General features: G+C 35.4%; 1 protein-coding gene across 3 annotated transcripts in view; it reads left to right on the top strand.

Annotated features, from left to right (window-relative positions):
* Positions 1 to 19,619, top strand: part of Tfec (transcription factor EC) — a 61,474-nt gene extending 41,855 nt beyond the window's left edge. For all 3 annotated transcript variants that reach the window (XM_051175711.1, XM_051175710.1, XM_051175712.1), the window contains 5 exons: positions 7,827 to 7,941; positions 9,041 to 9,097; positions 12,882 to 12,957; positions 18,187 to 18,334; positions 19,217 to 19,619. In XM_051175711.1, coding sequence (XP_051031668.1) covers positions 7,827 to 7,941; positions 9,041 to 9,097; positions 12,882 to 12,957; positions 18,187 to 18,334; positions 19,217 to 19,594 — 774 coding nt within the window. In that variant the 3' untranslated portion in view covers positions 19,595 to 19,619. The remainder of the gene's footprint in view (positions 1 to 7,826; positions 7,942 to 9,040; positions 9,098 to 12,881; positions 12,958 to 18,186; positions 18,335 to 19,216) is intronic.
* The last annotated feature ends 447 nt before the right edge of the window (positions 19,620 to 20,066 follow it).

Raw genomic sequence — 20,066 nt, 5'->3', positions numbered from 1 at the left:
TCTATTTTGTTCTATTCCAGTACTCTTTTTAGTTTTTTATGTTCCTTGATAATTCATGTGATTTTTAACAAATGTTTTCAATCTCCTAAAAAATGTGGTCGGCATTGATGGCAACAGCATTGTATATGTGAATGCGTTGTGTAGTGGTATCATCTCAACAATATTATCTCTTTCCAGAAATATGGGATCTTTTCCATTTCTTATGACTTCTTTAATTTTATCTATATTTTTTGGTTTTTCAGCCTATATACCTTTCCTTTATGGGAATTAAGTTTATTCTGAAGTCTTTCCTTCTAAGATTATTTTAAATGGAAATGTGTTAATTTCTTTTTCATATTGCTCATCGCTCAGGTATATAAACACAACTGATTTTCATGTGTTGATTCTATGTTTTGTGACTGGGCTAAGAGCTTCATTTGTTAGCTCAAATAAGGGTAGGTTTGTTTTGGTGTGTTTCATTTTTATGTAATCTCTGGATTTTCTAAATATAAGATCATGAATCATGTTGTCTGTAAGCAGACACTTTTGAGTACTTTGTTTTTATTGACTAACTGTTCTTTCTAGACTATCTGATGAATGACACACACAAAAGCAGACATCCTTATCTTAGTCCAGCTATTAGACTTTTATTTAGTATTTTAATTTTATTAAAAAATTCTTTCATATAAGACTGAGCATGATGGCACATGCTTTAATCCCATCACTTGGGAGTCAGAGGCAGATCAGTCTCTGTGAGTTCAAAACCAGCCTGGTATACATAGAGTTCCAGGCAGCCAGGCAAGTGACTCTGCCTTATAAGCTTCCCCTCCCCCAGCTCATTTCAGAATCTCCCCATCTCCCATCACTCAACTTCCTGATTTCTCTATCTAAAAAAAGTGAAAATTGAAACACACACACACACACACACACACACACACACACACACACACACAAATACCTATATATCTCCACAAACCAACCAACTAAACAAACAAAAAATTCGACCATCAATAATCAAACAAACAAATGAAAAACAAAAGTCCTGAAAAACATTTGTTTTGTGTTGGCCAACAACTCCTGGGCATGGGGCCTGACTTGGAGTATGGTTGATATAGCCAATGATAGTCAATTAGAAATAACTGACTTTGCCTTTCCCAGTATCAATTACAGATAGATTCTTGCTTAGGGATGGGGCTTTGTGTCCACTTTCCCTTCTGAATGCAGGGATTTTGTGTGGTTTTGAATCTGTTCAGGTCTTGTCATGCTGTCACAGGCTTTCTGAACTCATGTGTATTAGTTATCTCGTGTCTATAAGTTATTGTTTCTGTGGAGTCATCAGCTACCACCTCTGGGTCTTAAATTTTATTACCTCTTCTTCACAGATAACTGAATATTAAAGACCAGGCAAATACTATAACATCCAGGCAACTCAGTAGGAGGAAAAGTGCCTCACAGTAGACAAAAAAGCCAGAGACAGGCTTGCTCCCGCTGTTTGGAATCCCACAAGAACACCAAGCTACTCAGCCATGATATGTGTGCAGAGGACCTAGTTCAGACCTCTACAGGCTGATCTCTCTGAGCCACCTGTCAGTTGATTTTGTGGGCTGTGTTCTCTTGGTGTCCCTCACCCCTCTGGTTCCTCAGATTCTTTCTCCTTCTCCTCCCTAGGACTCCTGAGCTCCTCCTAATGTTTGTTGTGGGACTTTGCCTCTTCTCCCATCAGTTTCTGGATGAACACTCTCTGATCTCTTTGATGATGATTTTGCTAGGTTCTGATCCCAGAACACTCTGAAGGCAGGAAAAAAATGTATGTAGAAGGTTTTGTGACTGAGTTGGAGTTTCAATCCTTCCTTGACTGGTTACAGAAAATGAGTGGTACAGGCTTCATGTCCCCTATTACTAGGTGTCTTTGCTACTAAGGTTACTCTAGTAGATTTCATGAAGTTTTCATTGGTAGGTTGCTCCTCACCCCTAAAATGTCCCCAAATTCCACTTGTTTCCAATAATTTTTCTCTTCCTTCCCCACCTGAGCCCCCCTTCTCCCAAGCCCACACACTCCCAGTCCACCCGCAAAATATATTCTATTTCCCCTTCCCAAGGAGATCCCCATCTCCTTTTAGCCTTCCTTGTTGTGTAGCTTCTCTAGGTTTGTGGATTATAGCATGATTATCTTTTACTTTACAGCTAATACTTACTTATAAGTGAGTACATACCATGTTTGTCTTTCTGGGTCTCTGGATCTGGGTTACTTCATTCAGGATCTTTTTTTTTTTTTTTTTTTTTTTTTTTCTTCTAGTTCCAACTATTTGCCTGCAAATTTCATGATGCCATTGCTTTTAACAGTTGAGTAACACTCCATTGTGTAAATGCATCACATTTTTTCATCTGTTCTTTGGTTGAGGGACTTCTAGGTTCTTTCCATTTCCTGGCTATTATGAATAAAGCTGCTGTGAACATGGTTGAGCAAGTGTCCTTGTGGTATATTTGAGCATCCAATGAGTGGTACAGTCTGGTATTGGGGTAGGTTGATTTCAAATTTTCTAGAAACCACTATATTGATTTCCAAAGTGACTGTACAAGTTTGTGCTCCAAACAGCAGTAGAAGAGTGTTCCCATTGATCCACATTCTTGCCAGCACAATCCGTCACTTGTTTTTGACCTTATTCATTCTGACATGTGTAAGATGGAATCTCAAATTCATCTTTACTCTTGAGTTCCTAATAACTTTAAAAATTTCCAAATCAAGTGCTGCATGAACTTTGTGTTGAGGTTTTCTTTTGTCTGAGTATATAGTCAGTGTTGGAATATTTCAACACTATTTGAGAAAAGTCATGTGTTCTCTATTTTTGCAAGTTCAATAAACATATCTATGAGGTCACATTATTACTTTCATTCAACTCTATCTTACATCCTCATTATTTTGACTGATTGTCTTTTCAGAAATGAAAAGGAATATATAGGAATCTTCTACTCTGATGTTAGGTTATAAACTTCTGTAGATTTTGATATTCGTCACATATTTGGTGTAGTTTTCATTAGGTACATGCATGCTTATAATTAGTCTTTTCTTTAAAAATTCACTTCATAGATGTAGTCACTATGCTCTTTTATTAGTTATTGTCTTAGGGTTTACTATTGTTGTGAAGAGACACCATGACCATGACAACTTTTATAAAAAAAAAAAAAAAAAAAGAACATTTTTTTAAATGCATATTTCCTGGTGCTGGAGAGGTTGCTCTGCAATTAACAGTTCTGGCTGCTCATCTAGAGGTTCCAAGTTCAATTTCCATCATCTATGTGGCATTCACAACTGTATGTAATCCCAGTCCCAGGAGATATGGATCCCTCTACTGACATCTGGGGCCACTAGGCTCTCAGATGGTGCCAGATATACATTAGGCAAAACAGCCATACACAGAAATAATTTCCAAAAATACTTTTCCATAATAATTTCTTATCACTTCCTTGTTACCCCAATTCACACTGGCTGAAATTATGAAAACGGAATACTTTTCTCTTGTCTTTGATCTCAATCTCCCCTGTTGCCTTTTTCTTACATCCACAATCACTTTTCTAAGGTATTTGATCAATTTTATCTCATATTTTTGAAGCATAGCCTTAATAGGTCCTCATTCTTAGTACTTCACCCATTGTTTTCAGTGTTACTCTTTGTGGAAGTAAGGCTTTTTATAATTAATTCTTTAAAAATTAGATAGTGTATTTTCCTTCTCCCAACTCCTCCCAGATCCTCCTCACTTCCCTAACAACCCAACTTTGATTTTTCTTTTTCGAAGGTGGAGTAAACTTAATATTGTACACTTAGAAATATTATTATTATGGGCTCATATGTGCATGGCATCAAGGCTGGACTAAAAGACATGTATAATTATTTTCCTTCATGCTTAAAAAATTCATTATTTTTCACTTTACACTTAATTCTTTATTGTGTTATTGAAGAAAATCCTACAGATTTTCTCTTGTCATTAGGACATTTTATAGTCCTAATGTTTTATTAATTTAAAATTTTCCTTTATTTTCGAGATTTTCATACTAGCATATAATGTAATATGATCACAATTACACTTATGTCCCCATCTTGCTTCTTTCCCTCAATCCCCAACACATTTTCTTTTCAACTGAACATCTTTTTTTTTTTTTTTTTTTTTTTTTTTTTTTGATAACTCTGGTTAGTACTGTCCATCTGTGCTTGAATATGGGCCATCTCCTGGGGTATGGGGAACCCTACCAGTGGCCATATCCTTATCAATATCAAAAGAATGTCTCTACCTCAGCAGCTGCCCACTGCCAATTGCTTCTCTGTAGTAGTGAAACCTGGTGGTCATCTGCCATAAATGTGCTGGGACTTGGGCTGACTTCATCTTGCACAGGTTACATAGCTGTTGTGAATTCATGAATGGGATGGCTATGGTGTAGTCAGAAAACTGCCTTTCACAGCATTATTCCCCATTGCCTGGATCTTACATTCTTCCTCTCTCCTCTGCTGGAATGTGCAATGTTTCTGGAACCTTGGATTTGGCTTAAGACAGATGTCCTGTTTAGGGATGAGTGTCTCTTCTCTTCTCTTCTCTTCTCTTCTCTTCTCTTCTCTTCTCTTCTCTTCTTTTCTCTTCTCAACACACTGAACAATCATCCGCCCCACTCAGTGGCTGCTGTCTATTGATAAAGGAAGCTTCTTTGACCTGGAGGATCTCAGCCCAGGTCTATCCATATGAACATTTTAAGTATTTGGAAGGTAATTTGACAGCATAACAATTTGACAGCAAAATAGCAATAGCAGGTGGTTCCTAAAGGTCTAAGACTACCTCTGCCACAGGATTACAGTACCAGACATAAAATTCCCTCCTGCATGTTTACTGTTATGTTTACTTATTATTTTATTGTAGATTATTATTTTAAAAACTTCCCCTTATTTATTTTAGGCTAATTTAACAAACTAGATCTTCTTTTCTTTTCTTTCCTTTTTCCCTTTGTATCATTTCTAATGCTGCATTGTTTTTTTGGTTTTTTTTTTTTTTTGCCAAAATAATCACATTCCTATATTTTGCTATTTTGACCTGTAAATACTGCCCCCCTCCCAGGAAATACTGGCTGCTTTGAAAGGATCTATCACTTGCTAAGGCTGGATCCAGGTTATTTCTATTCCTCAGACCTCAGGAGTGAAGATGTGAATAAAATCTAGATACCATCAGATCACTGTAAACCACAGTTCATCATTGAGCAGCTTCTTAGAAATGTTATTCGTTCTCTACTAGAGAGTTGCATCTTATTACGCAGCTGTATACTTGATCCTTTTAAATGGATTCTAAGATAAATTATTTTTATTTGGTTTGGTAACAATATGTTCATCACTGTCATATCAAATATATTGCCTTACTGAGAAATCAGTTTGCCTTTTCTTAACAAGAAGAAAAACATCTTCACCAAATGCCTATCTATTTGCTTATTGATCTACAAAGACAGGTGTTGTTGCTGAATTAAGGCACACCTCTGACATAGTATAGATGCATATGTGATTTGTAAGAGCTTCCTGATGGTTATGTATGCATTCAATGCTAACTAACCCTGCCCTCTTACAACTTTTAATGGGGGAGAAGCCTTCTTAGATGACCTGAATTGTATTACATGCTTGGAAACTCAACAGTCTAATGATAGTCAAAAAGTGATTAACCATTTACATGAAATAGAACAGTACCTACAGCATAAAATTAAATAGGGTATTAATCACCATGCTTTAAGGCATGAATTAAATTTAACCGAGGTCAGGGGATAATGTCTCCTCGCTAGAGTTAGGCAGTATTAGATTCATTGTCAGAATCCTGTCCCGTTTCTAAGGAATTCTGTAGGAGGACAGTCTGACAGTCCATGGACTAGAGCCTGTTTTCTTCTTTTAACATTTCCGCAATTTGCCAGTATTCATTGAAATTCATCTGAATTGAAGCTCTTCAGAAGAAAAGCGCCCTTTGCCTAGTTCCTTCCCCTCTACTCCCTGTCTTTTTGTTCCGCTTGTCCATTATATTTCTCAAAGGCACAGTGGAAATGTACAACTCAGGTGGGGATACCTCGGCTCATAACCAACAAGCTATTCAAACACGACCATGGAAAATGTGTATGTTTAAAGCATTGTTTAAATGACGCACGTCTTAGGGAACGGTCTGTGTTGCGGAACACCACCTAATCGTATTTGCTGGAGATTCGCAGACATCATCTTTCCAATTCAGTCAACCTTTGTTTGTTTTTAAAATAAGTAAACTGAAAAGGAGTAAGTACTTCAATATCCCACATCTAAAATCCATCAAGTAAAAACACACTTTAAATAATGAGTTTGTAGTGTCGAGGGTGTAGTTCACAATAGAGCATGTGCATAGCATATTTAAGGCCCCGGGTTGACCCTGAGCACTGGAAAAAAAAATCAATGTAAGTGAACATAAGTAAAATATAAACTGGATAAGTTAAATATGAGGCTTTTGAAAAAACTTAATGATGAAGATACCAGTATACAAAACATATACTATAGTAACAAAGGCAGGCTAGAATGTACTTCTCCATATGAACATTAAAAAATATATGTATTAGATAATTTAATCACAGTTGATTTTCCTTAGAAACACATATTTATTTAGTATTTAGTATACTGTAATAACTTGTTCTCCTGAAAATTTATTTCAGCCTTAATGAATACTTTCTTCATATTGATTGCCAAACTGATTTTCTAAATCTTGAAATACTTGCTCAGATTGAACTGGAATTTCACAATAAGGAGAAATATAAAGTTAATTTCTCTGCAATAATTTTGACATAACTGTGTTAAATTACTACACACACATATATATATATATATACATATATATATATATATATATAGAGAGAGAGAGAGAGAGAGAGAGAGCTAGACCTTAAGAAAAGAAAAAGTTGCTTCTTACTGAACTTTTGGTTAAATAGCTAGAAATAGAATAAAAATATGTAAAATAGAAATAGTTTATAATTTTTAATCCTATGTTGTAAATGTAACTTTTTCTGAAATAATGGGTATTTATTTAAAATATGAATATTATTTAAATAAAATATTTTGTGTGATTAATAAGCACGTATTGATTAATGAATCAGTACAATTTTAAATTGTATATAAAGCACCTTAGGTTTCTGAGAAATTGTTCCCAAGAAGAATGTCAAGAGTTGCAAAATTTATAATTTAATAGAGCCTATCTTCACTAGAGGCAAACAAGTCTTAGGGTGCTTTTGCTTACGAGCTGGGGTACATATATATATATATATATATATATATATATATATATATATCAATTGAAAACATTAGTGTACAGTGGGGATAAGTATATCTTCCAGAAAGCATAGCTTCCTACTTCATTAACAATATAAAAATCCCTTTTGATAGCCAGATGCTGAGAGTGCTGTCAGCACTCTGAAGCTCCCAACGCTTTTGCCATTGTGTTTGACTTGTGGTCTGCAAGGAACTTCCAGATTTGCTAAGACGTGTATTGATTTTTCAAAAAGATATTTTAATAGCACTAATTTACAACCATGTCATAATCTAGCTCAAACCCCTATAGGTTTGTGAATATTCATCAGCATTTTCCTCCATGCATTAATTTATCTCTCTTCTTATTGCAATCCAAATATTATTTTCAGCATATCTTATTCACATGCATTCCACAATGCTTTTAAAAGTAGTCAATGTATATTTCTGTTTAAAACTAACATGGTATCTATTGTCATGATCATTACAAAGTGACAAATTTAAATCAAGGGATTTACTGCACAATATTAAATATATTGTTAATTATTTGATCTTTTCTCTCATTTTTTAAAAGTTATCTAGTAGTATTTTGGATGTATACAGTGGTGAGCAAGAGATTTCTCCAGTTAATGCAAATCTGATGACTACTTCCTGTCCAAGCATTCTGCCCATGAAAAAGGAAGTTGCAGGTAATGTTGATTTTTAAAAAGTTTAACCTTTGAAAATTTTTATCAATTGCATAATATGTGAATGACATAGTGTCATGCTAAATATTTTTTTAAGTATGATCACAATAAATGAAAGAAGTGTTGAGAGTAAGTCTACCACATCTTAATATCATGACACAATAGGCCATTATCATTTACCTTTTAATTGAATGGACTTGGTATCTTAGTAGCTGCTCATACACTTCTCTTGACCATTAATATTTTGACCCCATGTAGGGATCCAGATCCAGGAGAAGTTTAGCCAGTTGTTGTGACTTGGAGTCTCTTATGGGGCTGTATTCTAGAAATCATTCAGAATACAGACTTTGACATGTGACTGTGAATAGACAATACATTCAAAGCTGGTAAATGCATAGGTTGTAAAAATACTGTAAGTTGATAGTGTTATTTTATAACTATATAATATATATAACTATATAATATATAATTATTTTATAATTGTGTGCACCTCTCCAGAAAGTTCTATAGATGACACAATAGAGGCAGCTTTGAGACTAACCTTGGACATTTTCTTAACATTCTGTTGTTATCAAAATCCCAATTGATGAAGGAACTACCTGTGTTATGAAGATCAGGGAGTCAGAATTACTGTGGACTCTTTTTAAAAACTGATGTCCTGTCAATCTGTAGAGAATTTTGAAGGGACTAGGTTAATTCTTGAATCTCAAAATTATGGGAATAATAGTGGAAGTTAGTGAAGAGCTTAGTGTTTTCCATGCAACATGCTTGTAGAACCATTCCATTGTTTTTCAGGTAGCTATTGTATTATATTTATTTCACGGGGGAGGAGTCTTAGGCAAGAAATTAGGTAACTGACTGCATGACTGAAATATGGAAAGCTAAAACCAGATCAGGCTTTTGCTGCTCCATGTCATAAAGACTTTGTCATTGTTTGTTAAAAATATTCCCTTCCCTATATTTCTTCATATTACCATTAAAAATTTTATTACACCATTCTAGAACAAGCAATATTCTGTTTCTACTTGGTGTTTCTGAATGCTGCATGGAAATGCTTCAAAGTAGAACTCAACTCCTTTTCAATTATTTTTCTTTTGTTCAGAAACTGACACAAGAGCTTTGGCGAAAGAGAGACAGAAAAAGGACAACCACAACCTCAGTGAGTATATTTTCTTTTTTCTTTCAACAAAAGTAATACAAGAGCAAATGCATGGAGAATAAAGTAGGGAGTCTTTTGCTGTTATAGCATTATTACTTGAAGTTGGATGATTGAAACTAATTGTACATGCTTAGCGACTTGAACCAGTCTTGAAAATGCAAACCTTGAGATCTCTTGAAATGAGGCAAGCTGAATTGCCTTTGACCATTCTTGGGCAGGGTGTGCTTGACTGAGATAAGTGCATTTGGTTACATTTGAGCAGTGTTGTGATTCACCAACTCATAGATTTAAAGAAGCAAACTGGCTATAAAATGTACTTCATGTTCTCAGAAACAAGTGTACCTTCTCATTGTTCAGGATTAATTTGCTCCTCCCCTTTCAATGATATGGCAACTAAAAGGCATAGCTTATGTTGTAATGCTGAATCCCTCATTCCTCCTTTAGGTCAATGTGACTCTGACTTGTTACGGTCACAAGAGATGGAGAAATGCTAATGCTGGTGAGAGAGGTAGACTAGCAGCAAGGCCTGGATTCAGAGTGTTCAGTCTTGTCTTAGCTTCAGTATCTCACGTGACTTCTACTAAGTGAGTGTGAAACAGCTTTGTTCTTAGAGACAAGTCTCAATAGATAGAGTAGCGATGGAAATGAAAGAGTAAAGCCTTAAGTCAAACCATTAATTTTCTTATGTGTAATGGACTGAGATGCCTTCTTCATTCACCCATGAAACCCCTATCAGTCCTTATTGTACCTGCCACATTAGACTGGCAAGAGTTAACTGACCAACTCTTTTGGGCCACAACCTTTGGGTTCCCTTAGCCCTCAAGGGCATTGCAGACAACTTCAATTTAGAATATAAGGTAAGAGGAAGCATGAATGGACAGAGCTGATAGTTGGTACAAGGAATTAATATGCTGGGGGAACCATGGATCCCAAGGAGTTACTGTTCTGTCTCTTCTTCTGTCCTCTATATAGTCAGCTTTTCAACAGGTCTTTAGTGCATAACATGGTTGGTATCTACTCTATGTCTTATCAGAATGTTTTGTAATTGGATTCTCATGCTAAATCATTTTATTTTGAGGTAAATCAATGTTTAAAATTTAGTACCCTGTATTTTATATATGACGAATATAAAGCAGTTAAAACTACAGAATGTGTGAAGACATTGCAAAACCACAAAGGCGATTTCCTTTACCTGATGCTTAAATATGTAAAATTTAAAAATCAAACTTGAAAATTCTAAATTCCTTTTAAAGGCTGGAAGGCCAGGATTGTTTGAGAATTCTCAGGACCTCGGAGTTTGGTCTGGGAAGACTGATGCCAGCTTTTATCTTGCAACACACTTCTCATATCATTCTATTTTATGCTGCCAGTAGCTTTGAACATGAGTGAATATTTCAAACATTAGCAACCCTTTGGCTACACCCACTTATCTGTATGAGCTCCTTCCCTCAGGAGAGGAGAGCTCATGTCATAGGCTGTCCTGGACCTGGAAATGAGCCCTGGAGCAAAAGAGGAAATTTCTTGTGCAAGTTAGCTAGAGTGTCATTCAGCAGGATTCTGATGGCCTTCATCTGCCTTTGGTGTCTGTGTGGACAGAAAAGAAAAAAGTGGTCTACTGAATGCCAGTGGAATGCCAGTGCATTTAGGGATTATATTGTCTGAATATGCCAAAATCATAACAAATAGTGACATTTTGCAATTTCTTAAAGGGATTGTTATTTTTTTAATAACTTGTATATTCAAGAACAAATGAAGTTGTAATTACCTAGTTAAAGTGCTATAAGTAGAATCTAAGGAGAGTAAAGAAGTTTTTGATAGTATACACAATGTGGCATTAAGTAAAATATTATGAACAAACATAAAAGAAACCTATTTGGGGGTAAAATCTCAAATTTTCTTTATTGCTGCTGTATGTTTCATTGGTGATATAGCAATAATATATGTGAACACAGAATTGGTATCAAATTCTCACTCTAAAGCATGTATGCTTTTCTATCAGTTTTACTGTTACTTGTTTATGTAGAAACATTTAGCTGCTTTGTAAGTCATATACAAAGAACCAGGAGGGTTAGTGAAGAGGGTGAACAAGCTCAACGATTGATTGTATTCTAACTTGACTGTGCTGTTCCCAAAGACCATGCTTATTAATGGTTTGAAGACAAATGATTTTTGATAATGACTTCCCTTATTTCATGTAGCAGATCTTAATTCTTGAGGAGACATTATTTGGGTATTACAATGTTTTTGAACTATCCTTTTCTTTTTTCATGGCTTTTTTTTTTTTTTTGGTGCAAATTTCCTGGAATACTTACTTTAAACATGCGACCCACTGCAAAATATTATACAGGGTCAATATTGGAAACTATTATATCACTGACAGTGAATAGTTTCTATATACACAAAATTGCTATACGTAATAAATGTATAGAAAAATAAAAAGGGAGAAGATTTAAAGAGATTATATCCATATTTCTTGAATGGCTAGCATTACACATATAATAATAACAACCTCACCTAATGAAATTTCAAAAGTGCATATTCCTATCCTACAAAAATCAGAATTCCTAGATAAGGTAAAAATTGGTTCAACAATCCTTTCAGATATGTTTACTTCCAGCAAAAATTTGAAAACCACTTAGCTATAAAAAAAAAAAAAACCTTAAATGTAGGAAAGTAGGAACAGAGAGATGGTTCAGTGGGTATAGGGGCTGCTGCCAAGCCTGACAAGCTGAGTTTGATCCCTAGGAGCCACAAAATGCAAAGAGAGTATCTGTCCTCACAAGATGTCCTCTGATCTCTGCACATGCTATTGTATGTATATCTACACACACACACACACACACACACACACACACACACACACACACACACAAACATACACACACTAAAAGTTAATTAAAGAAAAACAAACTTGTTGTCTAATTCACATGCATACATTCATTTACTTAAGAGATATAGTTTTGGGTTTGTTTCTTTCTTTTTTGGGGGGGGTAGTCTTCTGATTAAGTGTTTCTTTGCATAGCCTTGGCTGTCCTGGAACTCTATAGTCCAGGCCTTGAACTCATAGAGATATGGCTGCTTCTGCCTGTTCTCCTGAGTGCTGGGGTTAAATGCTTGTGCTTCTACCAACTTGCTTTTTTTTAACTTTCAATTTTTACTTATTTAGATTAATTTTTATTATTATTTTATATGCACGAGTGCTTTGCACCACATGTATGCCTGATGCCCAAAGTGGTGTGGGCTTCCAGTAAGTACTGGGAATCAAACCTGGGCCCTTTTCAAGAACAGCAAGTGCTCTTCTTAACTACTGAACCAACTCTCAAGTCCAAGGGTTACAGTTTTAGTTAACTGATCACATGTACTTGCAATGTGCTAAACATTGAGGAGAATATATGGGAAGGGTACGGCGTGGCGAATGGCCTTGAAAAATTTCATTGATAGACTGCCAGAATGTGTATGGGTGATACATCAACTAAATAGAGTAAGCATATGAATATATGTGTGTCTATGTATACAGCACTGAGTGAATCCAAAGAATAAAAGTATTTTGTGGCAAAATGTTTTATCATGTTATGAAGAACATATTCACAATACTATTATTTCAGTTTTTCCTGCTAATATAAGACTTATTTGAATTTTTATCTTATTATTAAAAACTGTCCTTTGACTAACAGGAAATATCTTTTTTTTTTTTTACTGTTTTTAAAAGTTTATTACATTTACAGCTGACCAACAGTGAACTGTGTTTTAATGAGAATAATCAATAATATTTCTTTCTTAATAGTTGAAAGAAGAAGAAGGTATAATATTAATTACCGAATCAAGGAGCTTGGCACTCTTATTCCAAAGTCTAATGATCCGTGAGTTCAAAATCATTTGTGCAATAATGTTGTAGTTTCAGTGTCCTACAAATGGGTGGGTGGGGAAAGGGAGGACAGTTCCAATGACCAGGAAATGAAGCATCTTATAGCAAAGACACGTCTACTTCTGGTCTCCCTTTGAAATATCTATTTCAGAGTGATAGATATTAAGCAGCAAGTCATTTCCTAGACTCATCCTTCTGATAGTAAAAATAAGTATATGGGTTGCCCTCAGATCATAGTGGTTATCAGCATACTAACAATACTGGCAATTTAATGATAATGTCAAAAGTTGTTTATGATAATGACTGGGTTATTCAACTTACAATAATAGCATTTCTTCCAACTTAAGATTTACATGAACATTGAAATTAAATTGTCACAGTATCAAATATGTTCCAGTTCTAGGTATACACATGTTAAAATGGGATTGTAAAATACTGCTGATTGATGCCAGCCAGATTTAGTGGCAAATACAAAGTCAAATGTGGTGTTTGAGACTGTAAATATCAAGAAGTAACTAATCAAAATTTTAATTTTGAAATTAGAGCTTTTGTACAGAAAGCAAAGTCATTATCTGCAGCTTTGATGATGATTTAAAAAATGATCTCTCTAAATATCAGCATTTCCCTAATCAGGAAATGAGGTGTTTTATGAAGTGATACATGTGAGAACTGAAAATAGTCTTTCCTTAAATCTAAATGTTATAACTAACCTGGGCAATTAAGTAACTCATGTTAGAAAAGAGTAGGGCTTTGAGGTGAACATGGCAGATGGATCCACCCAGCAGAGAGATCTGAAGACCTCAGGCCAAGTTTGGGCTCTAGTGATAAACATTCAAACCTGATAAAGTCACTCAAAGACAACAACTGAGTCTGGAGAGATGTGCCAATGGTTAAGAATGCTTGCTGCTCTTCCAGAGCAACTGAATTTTGTTTCCAGCACCTATGTTGGTCAGCTAATATCTGCCTGTAACTCAACATCACGCATCCAGCATCTTCTGGCATTTGCATGCACCTGGACACACATGGCATACATTCACACAGACAGGCGAATGTACAAATAAACTTACTTATTTTTAGGTTTATTTATGTTGTTGCTTTAGGTGTATTAATATAAATACATATGTCTTATATGTATGAATATTTTCCCTGCAAGTATGTATGCGGACTACATGCCTAACACCACAGAGGTCAGAAGAAGGCATCAGATCCTCTAATAAGTTACAGGCATTTGTTAGCTACCATGTGGGTGCTGAGTGTGACCCCTGAGTCCTCTGCAGTAACAACAAGTGCCTTAACCACTGAGCCAACTATCCCCTGCATGTACACAAAAATTGCTTTTGTAAAAATATCAGTAAGGTATATGGGAATAGAGTATAAAGATTGTTTAAACTATTATAATCTTTAACATTTTATATCTACTTTGATAATAGAATTCTTTCTTGTTTAACTCATTACATAGCACCTGGCAAGCTATTCCTATAACTATCTCCCTTATGTTTTATGTAGACTGTATTGAAGTTATTTAACTCTGCCACTATAGTCCCCAAATCAGAACAAGACTACATGTAAATGAGTGAGAATGATTACAGCCACAAAACTATTGACAAAAACTGTCTGTGACTATCATTTTCTCATTCTGGCCTAGAATATGGTAAATCAATTTATCACAGACTCAGATGGAAGAGAAGATAGTTGCAAAACCTTCATTTTATGCATTCTTAAGCATCTTTTTCTTCATTATGGAAATCAGTCAGTCCTCTTGACTCGCATGTTTGATAATGCTATCTGTATGCAAACATTAAGATCTTACTGTAAACACACTGAATAGTCAAATGATGAATATGTCTGTATTTCTCTGCATATGTCTGTTAGCATGTCATTCAAATATCTGAACACTAAATTCGGCTTTAGTACATTTCCTTCTCTGGACTGCAGAGACCTCACCTGTTACTTCAATGTCCTTTAGCATTCAGTGGTGAGGATATCATGGTTGAATCTAGAATGTAGCATCTTGAAAAGGATTTTTACTAGAGTAGACTCTGGATCCAAAGACCCCTGGAATAACTAGTCTATGAAACACTTTGGACTGATTGGTTTTAGATGTTAAGACAGTTCATTTAAAAGCTTTGGCAAAATGCTAGGGAAAGACTGTAGGGACAGTACAGAGGAGGCAGAATTCCATTTGAAGACAGTAAAATGAATAAGAAATAGCATTATTATGTATGGCAATGGCTAAGCTAAAAACTCAGTGGGAAAACACCAAAAAATATCAAGAAATTATCAGTTTCGGTTGCATAGGTGATAACCGTTAAGATGACTGAAGAATTTATTTTTAGTTCAAGAAAATAGCTGGTGTGGGAGCTCATATCCATAATTCCAGTACTTAGAAGGCAGAGGCAGGAGGATCACTATGAGTATGAGGTCAATCTTGACTCTGTAGTGACTTCTAGGCTATTCCAAGTCACATAATGAATCCTGTCTCAAAAAAAAAGAAAAAAAAAAAGCCATATAGCCTCATGTCTATAGAAGACCAGGAAAGTGAGCAAGGAGACTTGGAGCTCACCTTCTAAATGTCACCTGTCCCTGGGCACAGGCATGGTGGAGCATCCCCTGCTGAGGGCCTTTCTAGCTCTCTAGACTAAACTTTGGGGAATGAAGCCAGAGCTACTTCGAAGATGCTGAATTCAATGGCACTGCCATTCATATTTTTTTGCAGATCAAAATCATGGCGTTAAAAGAGAAAATTATATACAAAAACTAGAGCTAAGAAATATAACTTGTTGAGAAAAATGCAAATCCGATGTATCCTTGTATTTTTCTGCAGTTTTTGGTTAAAAGATTCTAAGGCTTTGAAGTGGATGTCACACACAAGGTGACAGCTGGTGTGCATTTTCTGCAGTTTTACCTGATGGAAATCCTACACCAATTTACACCTTAGGTCTTATTGTCTTGACCCTACCTTCAGACTTTTAGCTGTCCTCCCAGAAGTGTTAAGGTCTTCAAGGAAAATTGCCTTATGGAAAATGAAAGGACAATGTCTCTCTTCTTGGTTTAGCCATGACTTGACATGCCACATTTTTATAATAAGATTATATTCTTTCAAACTTTTAATCCTGAAGCATTTGAAATTATTTTGGAAGAGAGGACATTTCCATATATGGGAATATATATGTATTACCATATATATATATATATATATATATGTATATATATATATATATATATATATATAAACGTTTTTGAGCATTTGAAGAGCAAAGCCTTATCTAGTCAAATACTCTCAAACATAGTGAACTTCAAAAACAGTCAGAATGCTATAAGGTGCAATAAAAAGATACTGTATTCTCCCTCCCCATTTTGTAGATATATTTTAGATTTAAATTAGCAGTGGTTTAGGGTTCAGATATGGCTGATATTATCCTTTGCTTTTAATTTTTTTTATTTTTGGAAATTTTATGCATGTATACAAAGAAAGTTGAACATACTCCTCCCTCATTTCTTTCATAAACACTTCCATATCTCCCAACAACAACCCCTCCCAATTTCATGTTGTATATATGCATGTGCATCCATGTATATATTATATATGTATATGTTATATATCCATCTAGGTCCACTTAGTGCTGGGTGTGGGCTATGTCTTTTGCTTCTTATTTTTCCTCCTTCATTTGCCCTCCCCACCATGGGAGGAAATGAAACAAAAATAAGATTTCATAGGATTCCTACTACTATTTATGAGTTCCAATTCAGGAGACCACAATATTTCTCAGTTACAGATACCTCTTAGTTTAGCATCAAACACGGAGGTGGTTTGGTACATTTCAGTAGATGGCTGGCCACTCAAAATTCTCTATACCTTTCTGCCGGATGGATAAAAATGTATCTCCCTTTCATTTGCTGCTGCTAATGATAAGTCCACCCAAGCTGTTTCCATGAGTCATATTCAAATTGATGTTTCACAGACTTTATATTCCTATATCTGATCCATAATAAGTAATTTATTAATTTTATTATAGTTTACAAAGATTATACAAACCAGAACTATTTTAAATATATATTTAGACAATGTAAAAACAAAAACAGCTGTAGGGAAGTGTTTGGTTTTTGCTATATGCTTACTTTATTCTGTATATAAATAATTTTTAGAGTGAGGGACATGGCTCAGTGGTTAGTACTTGCTGCTCATGCATGAGGATCTGCATCCAGACCCCTGCCCCCACTTAAAGATCCAGCTTGAGTGTGCTTGCCTGCAATCTCTCTACTGGGAGTTGGAGACAGGAAGGTCATGGAGCTTGCTTGACAGCCAGTCTAATGGAGTCAGTGAGCTCCAGGATAAGTCACCAGCATCTTCTAACCACTTTAATTAACATTCGATAATTAGTTTGTTCTTATTATTAATGCATGTTAATAGTTCTCATGCAGCATTGCATGGACGGGACGGAGTTTTCAGATCCTAAGATTACTTTTAGCCTCTTCTACACTTTTATGCTATTATTTCTCCTATATTAAAAGCATTTTAATATTTTTCTATGCCAAAACTTTAAAAGTTCAGAAATGCTAAATTCTATTTAGATATTTAAGGATACTTAAAGATGTTAAAAATAGTGTTCTGAATCTAGCCTTTAAAAAAATATTATTTGTGGAAACAAATTGATTAAATGGTTTCAGGAAGCTTGCCCTATTGCATAAAGCAGTGTTTCCCAACTCTGTTGTGTTTCACAACCACTCAGGATCACCATTCAGGGGAGAATACATTTTTTTCTTTCTTAGAAACAAAAGCAACCATATTAGGAAATAGGTTCAAAGATTGGTACATCTGAAATGATCTTAAAAAATTTAGGCTTAAGTCGTCAGTAATGTACATTTCCTAGTTCATTAATGCAGAAATACTGCACATAGATTTTAATCTTAGAGTTAATAATAAAAGCAATTTTCACTAAAAATATAAAAACTGTAATGGTAGAATCATGATATTGCATTTAGCTAACCCACAAAAAGTCACTTTATTACTTTCTTTTGACACTTATTTTCATTCTGGGATTAATTTTACTATATAAGGGCTTCTTAACTATTCTATTAAAATTTCTATTCAGAAGCAATAATATCTAAGAGTGAATAATAGTCATGTAAATCATTATTTCATATTAATGTAAAAGATTTTGTAAGTTCTTATGAATTCTGCTGACATGCACAATTGTGAAAAGGTTATCTCCTTCTTCTACAGTGATATGCGCTGGAACAAAGGAACCATTCTGAAGGCATCAGTAGAGTACATCAAGTGGCTACAAAAAGAACAACAGAGAGCCCGGGAGTTAGAACACAGACAGAAGAAATTGGAACAGGCTAACCGGCAGCTTGTGCTCCGGATTCAGGTTGTTATGAGATGGTTGCCCCACACTGCACAGCGAACATATGACTATCCTGGCACTGCTTTCATTCACTGGTCTCATTTATACATTTTCTTATTAACAGCTTTTTCCCGCCTTTGGAAAAAATAACAGTACTGCCTTTTAGAAGCTTCTGAATTGGGTTGTTTCAATTTGATTTTGATTGGAGGTCCACGATCAAGATGACTTAAATAGACATAGAATGGATGAGAACCAATTACCAAGTGAAGAAATTCATGTTCACTTAACACACATGATATCATCACACACATTCAGCACTGAAAAACAGAAACAGACCAAACAGAGTGAAGCATATGTTGCTGTTAGATGAATTTGCACACTAAATTTCTTCCTCCTCGTTAATTTCTTTAGTAACATTGTTATGGATTTCATTGCCTCAAGGCAAATTCTACCAGTTTACATTGTTACCATTCATCTGTTCATATGTCACAAAGTATTGAAATACGGGCTTTATAACTGTATCTCTTTTTAATACAAGCAAGCACACAGTCAAGTCATATACTTTTCCTATTTCAGTGAAATGCTCTTGAGTTATGGCAGGAGATGAACTGGAAGACTTTCCACAAGTTACATATTACACTATTTAGCCCAAGCCACTATGCTACCTCGCATGTCATGGAATTTACAGACACCTCAAGAACTTTTTTAAAATTTTATTTTAGTTTAAGTAATTTTTAGGCATTGCAACTACACCAGATTTATTTATTTATTAAATGTGTTTATAGTTTGCACTCCTCTTCATTTTGTTCATTAGGTAGCATTTTATTTCCAGTTTGATTTCAACAATTACGTCAACTTGTTCAGTGCATTATTTAATCATTTATAATCTCTTGTCGGAAATTGCAGGAACTGGAAATACAAGCACGTGCTCATGGTCTGCCAATGCTGGCTTCACTTGGCATAGCTGATTTCAGTCCCCACATCACCAAACAGCAGGCCCATCCTGAGAAGAACTCAATAGGCTGCTACCAACAACTGACTCCATCTCAGGGGACAAGCCCGGAGTTCTGTGAGCAAGCTGTGGCCTTCTCTGATCCTTTGTCTCACTTCACAGATTTATCATTTAGTGCTGCCTTGAAAGAGGAACAAAGATTGGACGGCATGCTACTAAGTGATACAATCTGCCCCTTTGGGACAGACCCACTCCTCTCTGCCACTTCCCCTGCAGTTTCTAAAGCGAGCAGTAGAAGCAGCTTTAGCTCGGAGGATGGTGATGAATTATAAGCCACAAACATGATCAAGTCATCAACCAGGAAGCAACTCCATGCTGGTGCTACGCAATCATGATCTGCATTTCATGCATTATTTTCACTTAATTCTCTAAAAGGAATTACATTGCCCCATGGTGGGGAAAATGATTAGAAACAATGGGAGAATTCATGGGAAGAAGAAACATGGTGTTATAGAGTGGCTGAAGATCATAGTGTTGTTTCCCCTTTATCTACAGAGTCCAGGTTTCTTTAAATTTGATTTTCCTACAAAGTGGTTCAACTTAATAATGGCTCTCGTGTGATACCTCAGAGCAGTGACGCAATATTATTGGAACTATAGTCTTTAAAGAGACTGCAATATAACACTCTCCTCTTACTGCCATACTATCTGCCCTGCCACCTCTTAGAACATTTTTTTTTTTTTTTTTTTTTTAAGAATCATGACTAACAAATTAGGCAGTATTTTCCTTTTCATTGTCTGGTGG

Source organism: Phodopus roborovskii, unplaced genomic scaffold (genome assembly GCF_943737965.1).
Source record: "Phodopus roborovskii unplaced genomic scaffold, PHOROB, whole genome shotgun sequence".
Taxonomy (NCBI): domain Eukaryota; kingdom Metazoa; phylum Chordata; class Mammalia; order Rodentia; family Cricetidae; genus Phodopus; species Phodopus roborovskii.
The sequence above is the reverse complement of the archived record's forward strand: the minus strand, read 5'-3'. Positions and strand labels throughout refer to the sequence as shown.